Source organism: Aplysia californica, unplaced genomic scaffold, assembly GCF_000002075.1.
Source record: "Aplysia californica isolate F4 #8 unplaced genomic scaffold, AplCal3.0 scaffold00524, whole genome shotgun sequence".
In the NCBI taxonomy this organism is placed as follows: Eukaryota; Metazoa; Mollusca; class Gastropoda; order Aplysiida; family Aplysiidae; genus Aplysia; species Aplysia californica.
The window spans coordinates 510,407-517,119 of NW_004797794.1; the positions used below are offsets into that span (position 1 = coordinate 510,407).

The 6,713-nt window shown below is 41.6% G+C and overlaps 1 protein-coding gene across 1 annotated transcript in view; it reads right to left on the reverse strand.

Annotated features, from left to right (window-relative positions):
• The window catches only part of LOC101856529 (tektin-3), a gene marked incomplete at its 3' end in the record, with an annotated part of 14,203 nt that extends 7,791 nt beyond the window's left edge, over positions 1-6,412 (reverse strand). The window contains 3 exon segments of the mRNA XM_013086942.2: positions 1,925-2,052; positions 3,989-4,173; positions 6,195-6,412. Coding sequence (XP_012942396.1) covers positions 1,925-2,052; positions 3,989-4,173; positions 6,195-6,267 — 386 coding nt within the window.
• Positions 6,413-6,713: the final 301 nt, after the last annotated feature.

Here is a 6,713-nt window from a genome sequence, read left to right on the forward strand (position 1 = left end):
AGGAGCTGGTTTGAGACACGCCTGACCACTCCTCGTAGAAAACTTCTTTTCGCTGTGCCCCGCCCACACTTTTCTTTTATTGTGCTGAGTGTTGCCACTGTCATCACAGTCTATCTTTTGTTTTGGTCTGTCTTTGGCCTACTCACAGAATTCTACACTAAGTGTAGAATTCTGTGGGCCTACTCTAATCAACCTCAGCGCTACGTTTTTCCAAGTGACCGTTGATACCGTTGTTGTTTTTCAAGTTGTTTCTATTTTATTGCTGTTGTTGTTGTCGTTATTGATGCTGTTAATTTCTAAAAAGTTTTAGCAAGAGTTTTACGGCGCTCGCAACAGCATAAGGTCGTATGAGCGTACAAAACACACGTTGGTTGTATTCACAACAGTTCACTACACGGCTTAGCCCAGTTCAATGACCAGATTTAAAATGCTAAAAACTTTAGGTAAAATAACAGTTTAAAAAATGATAACCTGCTTAAAATCAAAATACATAACTTTTTTACAATATACCGTAAAGGACAACGGCCTCTATAAAATCGAGAATTCTGTTGGGATCAACGACGGATAACAGATCTTGCAATTTTTTGCATTTAAACCACTTCCTTGCTGTCCTTATACTGCTGTTGTTGCTGTTGCTGCTGTTGCTGCTGTTGCTGCTGTTGCTGCTGTTGCTGCTGTTGCTGCTGTTGTTGCAGTTATTTATATCTCTTCTGTTGTTACAGGTATAGTTGTTGTTATTTTTGTTTTTGTTGCTAATGCTATTGTTCAGTTGTTGTTGCTGTTATTGTTTCAGTTATTGTTGTCATCGTTGTTGCAGTTACAGATGTTGTTGCAGATATTTTAGCAGTAGCAGTTGTTATGGTTGTTGTTGTTGTTGTTGTTGTTGTTGTTGTTGTTGTTGTTGTTGTTAATGTTGTTGTTGTTGTTAATGTTGTTGTTGTTGTTAATGTTGTTGTTGTTACTGTTGTTGATGTTGTTGCTATTATTGTTATTGCTGTTGTTTTTGCAGATATCGTAGCAGTTGATGTTGCTGTTGTTGTTGTTTTTATTGTTGTTGTTTTTATTGTTGTTGTTTTTGTCGTCGTCGTCGTCGTCGTCGTCGTCGTCGTCGTCGTCGTCGTCGTTGTCGTTGTTGTTGTTGTTGTCGTTGTCGTTGTTGTTGCTGTTATTGTTATTGCTGATATTTATGCAGATATCATAGCTGTTGTTGTTGCTGTTTTTGTCGTGGTCTTTATAGTGGTAATACATGTAGCAGCGTGCTTCTGACGATTTCAGAGTGAGTATCAATGCGTTTGACACAAGAGCTAAACATCCCATAAAGAGCAAGAGCAATTTGTATAGAAAATAAATTAAAAGTAAAGAACTCGATGTACTTTGACCATGGATTAATCTAACTCAACTCATGCGCAGGTTACAGTCGGGCATAGATAAATCGAACACGGAAGACTCGAAATCACGGATATGTCGTATAATTTGCCATTCCTTAACTGAAATCTCTATAATTTTTCGTTATCGGTTTACCCGAATTATGGGTGTCGAGCTTATTTCGCTTCCTTAGAATTATAAAGTTGTATCAGCTCAGAACCTAGTTTTGAGAAATTTTACGTAAAAAAATTTGAGTTTCATAATATGTAAAGCTTTTTCGAATGCAATTCCTTGAACATCTTGATAACGACTACGAATAATCTTACTATTTTGATAAAGCAGATAGGGCATTAATTTGCTTTCTGAACCTCATGGTCTTAGTAACTCAAAGCGGCCAAAAATGTCAGAGACAGAACTTTCTAATTCCGAGGTAGCGAAATACATGTATTTGTATTTGTCAATACCTGACATGTTCCGAGTGATTCATGCTCGGTTGTATTATGTTTAATGGACAGGTAGCCGTATTCCACAACGATTCCCAGCATAATTATTTTCCTACCTGGTGTACAGTGCGTTCCTGGCAGCCGCAAAGACAGGGGGCACCTTGAGGCTGTCCAGCTCAGTGAGCTGTGTGCGCGCGGACGAGGGGTCCGGCATGCTCCGGCCGATAGCGGTGCACGGATTCACCTGAGCAGATAGCGTGCGGCATGATGATGAAGGGGAAGACGAGAGGATTTTTTGTGTTTTTTTTGTTTGGGTTCTCTGGACGGCAGGTGAACACTAGGTAATTCTCACATTGGGATTGAGTGGCCGATGTGGTGATGATGCTTTCACGTGTACTTATTCTCTCTCTTATCACTATTGTAAACCACTCAACTTGCTTTCTAGTGCCCCCCCCCCCCCCCGCCCTCTCTCTCTTTCACACTTTCTACCTTGCTTTTTCTTTCTTTGTCTGTTTGTCTAGCAAAGGAGGTGTGTGAGTGTATGGGTGTGTGTGTATGAGTGTGTGTGTGTGTGTGTGTGTGTGTGTGTGTGTGTGTGTGTGTGTGTGTGTGTGTGTGTGTGTGTGTGTGTGTGTGTGTGTGTGTCTGTGTGTGTGCCTGTTTTTTTTAAAGAATATCTATCTGTCTATCTGTCTGTCCCCCATTCTCTCCCACCCTCCTCTCACCCACCCTCCTCTCACCCAAATATCTGTGTGAACAGTGGAGTAAAACGATTGTTCTCAAATTTAAATAGATTATGGGAAAAGTGAAATGTTTTTGCACTGAATAAATGAAAGTTTTCAAAAGAAAACATGTAGATCTATAGCTAATGTAGGTTAGGATAACGTCGTGGAACAGTGAATAAATATGTTAATTACATAAAGTGGAATCGACCCCAGCTTGATTTTGAAAATAATTTGAAAAAGCAGTTTACGAAAATAAAAGCCCTCGACCCTATCCATACTCCGAAATTACATAGATCTAATAATAATTTAGCTCCACAATATCACATTTAGTCGGTTTGTTCATACTAAGTTACTCTGTCGCCCCCCCCCCCTCCCGAGTCTGAGTCTGATAGGCACATACATGTCATTATCATTCACGTCTTTACCGAATGCCAAGTACCTAATTGTAGCTAAGTGAACTGAGGAAAATAGCATAAGGTACATTTCTATGGTATGGTATGGTATGGTATGGTATGGTATGGTATGGTATGGTATGGTATGGTATGGTATGGTATGGTATGGTATGGTATGGTATGGCGTTCCATTTAACACGTCGCCGTTTTGCAAAAGGTAGGGTCTCTGATTTGAAATGCATCTAAAACATCATCATCATTGCTTTTCTCACCCTGCACCAGGGTATATAGGTCATGGACAAACACTTTCCACCTTTTTCTATCCGGGGCTTGCCTTTTGATGTTATTCCGTGTCTTCCCACTTTTCACATCTAAGACAGGAGTGTCCCAAGTGTTTAGAGGGCTATGAAAACTCCTACCAGAAACCTAACATGAAAGCGCACTGTGAGAGATTCTAATCATGACCGCCCACAGGGCAATGATTGTGCTGGTATTCCATATTTCGTTGCTGCCAATGTCATACTCCCCCTCCCCCTCCCCCTCCCCCTATCTCTCTCTCTCTCTCTCTCTCTCTCTCTCTCTCTCTCTCTCTCTCTCTCTCGCTCTCTCTCTCCGTACCTCTCTCCCTATATCTCTCTCCCTCTCTATCTCTGTTTATGTATGTATGTATGTATGTATGTATGTATGTATGTATGTATGTATGTATGTATGTATGTATGTATGTATGTATGTATGTATGTATGTATGTATGTATGTATGTATGTATGTATGTATGTATGTGTGTGTGTGTGTGTGTGTGTGTGAGAGAGAGAGAGAGACACAGAGAGAGAGGGAGAGAGAGTGAGAGAGATATATACATATATAGATATATATAGAGAGAGAGAGAGAGAGAGAGAGATATATATATAGACACACACATATAGAGGGAGAGAGAGAGAGAGAGAGAGAGAGAGAGAGAGAGAGAGAGAGAGAGAGAGAGAGAGAGAGAGAGAGAGAGAGAGAGAGAGAGAGAGAGAGAGAGAGAGAATCCTAATCATGAGACACCTAATCAACCTCACCACACCTTTGCTGACTGGTAGTAGGTGCTCGGTCTCCATGGCAACGTGGTAAGAGATTGCCTCATTGGAGTTGGGGCTGGGTACGTGTCGTAGGCCTTGTAAGATCTCTGCATGTTGCCAATGGACGGCAGGGGGGTGAACTGTGTGCACTGACGAGGGCCAGTCGTATACGTGGCGTTCTGAGTGGCTCCTGTTTTAGTTTATAAATAGTAAGAGTAGAGTTTTACGGCGCGTGCAACACAAAAAGGCCATATAAGTGCCGACGATTACAAGCGTTACTAGAGAGTACCATTAAAAAAAGGAGGAGAGTTATGAAGGATGGGTGTTGAATAGAAGGAAAGATGGAGCAAACCCCACGAGTCATGACTGTCCGGGCCTACTAATTCAGTGAGTCAAGACGTGCCTCGACTGTGCCATGTGCCAGCTGATTTGCGAGTCTATGATCAATTGGTCGCTTTTAAGCACAAGGGGGCTATCCCGAAAAATGCTGTTTTGAGAAAATCGAAGGCAAAGTTTTTGCCCTTTGTTCAGTTTTTTTTAAGAGACAAGGAGAGTTTTCTCTGTAACCAAATAAATAGACACACCAATGAAATCAAACTTCTCCTATTGGTAGGGCAATGCCCACTTTTGGTGTAGGTCAAGATTTCTGGAGGGTTGTACATGATGGCCAGCTAACTGACAGCTTTGCCATCAAGACTGGTGTTAGACAGGGATGCTTACTATCACCATTCCTCTTCACATTGGCAGTTGACTGGCTGATGAAGGAAACCACCAGAGGACACAGAAATGGTATACAGTGGACACCATGAACACAGTTGGACGATCTGGATTTTGCAGACGACTTGGCGCTTCTGTCGCACACCCAGGAACAGATGCAAGCAAAGACTTCAGTATTAAACAGCCTATCGGAGTCTGTTGGATTGAAGATCCACCCCGGAAAGTCAAAGGTCCTAAGGACAGATGCACAACGTAAGGAACAGGTCACAATAGAAGGAAAGGCACTAGAAAACGTTGAATCTTTGTGTTATCTTTGGGGTATAATTGACAGAGAGGGAGGAACAGGTGCTGAAATAAAGTCTCGCATTGGAATAGCACAGGCTTCTTTCATATCTTTGGATAGGATTTGGAAGACCAGAGATATCTCACTTCGAACAAAGCTGAGGATTTTCAATTCAAACGTGAAGTCGGTCCTGTTGTATTGATGTGAGACATGGAACGCACCACAGACTTGCATAAAGAGGATCCAGGTTTTCTTGAACAGGTGTCTAAGAAAGCTAATGAGGATCAGATGGACAGACAAGGTCACCAATGTGAAAGAGTTAAGGAAAACAAGACAGATCCCAGTCAAAGATGAGGTAGGAAGAAGGCGGTGGCGATGGATTGGACATACTCTCAGGAAGTCAGGCAGCTGCATAACAAAGAAAGTTTTGGATTGGAACCCACAGGGCAAGAGATCAAGGGGAAGACCTCGTGGAACCTGGAGAAGGATCACAGAAATTGATGTACAGAAAAGTGGGAAGACATGGAATAGCATCAAGAGGCTAGCCCAGGATAGAGAAAGGTGGAAGGTGTTTGTCCGTCGCCTATACCCTGGTGCAGGGTGAGAAAGGCAATGATGATGAATGAAGATTTCTGGAAACCCCCCGAAATCTGGGTTAGTCCGCTTGTCCTAAAAAGCGACCAATTCATTTTCAGAGTTGTAACCTCTGTAATTTTCCATTGGCAGGAAGCAGCAAAGGGTAGAAGATCCATTTTCACTCTCTCAACATAGATCTATTTTGTAATACTAAATTCGATTGAAAAACATTTGCTTCGTAAAAGGCTAGATCTAGATCTATAGATGGCTATGCAATCTTCAGTCATTGTGTGAAATTGTCGGTCAGTAGCATTGTATGATAGAAGTTATTGTGAGACCATTACTAAGTGGAACAATTCTTTTCGGCACTGATAGGCAATGCATGGCTAGACCAGGCTAGCATTGAAGGGGTGCGGCCTTTTCGTAATTTTCAAAACAATCCGGCCTCTTGCAGCTCTGGTTGTCCATTCATGCTCATAAATGCACTGTCTGTGTGATGCTTTCTCCCTATGTCTATCAGTGAAGCGATGTTCTTCTCTTTGCCCAAAAAAACAACAGGCAAACAAACAATGCACAGTACGAGGTTGAACGCGAATAAATCTGAAAACTATCCGAAATAATCAGGCCATACATACCGAGATAGTCCATATTGCCAAAGTTTGGTGGTGGAGCCCCTTGAGGCTGGGTCACTGATCCACACGTCGCCATTTTTTACATTGATTTCTTTATTTTTTCTAGAAATCAAAGGTGGCGAAGTTATGATGAAAATTTGAAGCGACCCCAGTAAATACTAGAGTGCTTCCGATTGAAAAAAAATGTCGCTTTCAGAAGACATTGCCGTGGTTACATCTGACGTAATCAATTTGTGATATTTTTTCCGCATAAAGCAAACATAGATCTAAGCCTAGGCTACTATCATTGGCTATATAAAACACCGTGCTATTTGGGCGCAGAGGGGAGATAGCTTTATCAATATCACCAACATATTGCGAATTCTTTGGGTTTAATTTCTCAAGTGTCAATATAGGCCTACTGTCAACACTACTCCCTACATTGTTATTCAAGTAATGGTCGGGATTCTTCTTTTTCTTCTTCTTCTTCTTCTTCTTCTTCTTCTTCTTCTTCTTCTTCTTCTTCTTCTTCTTCTTCTTCTT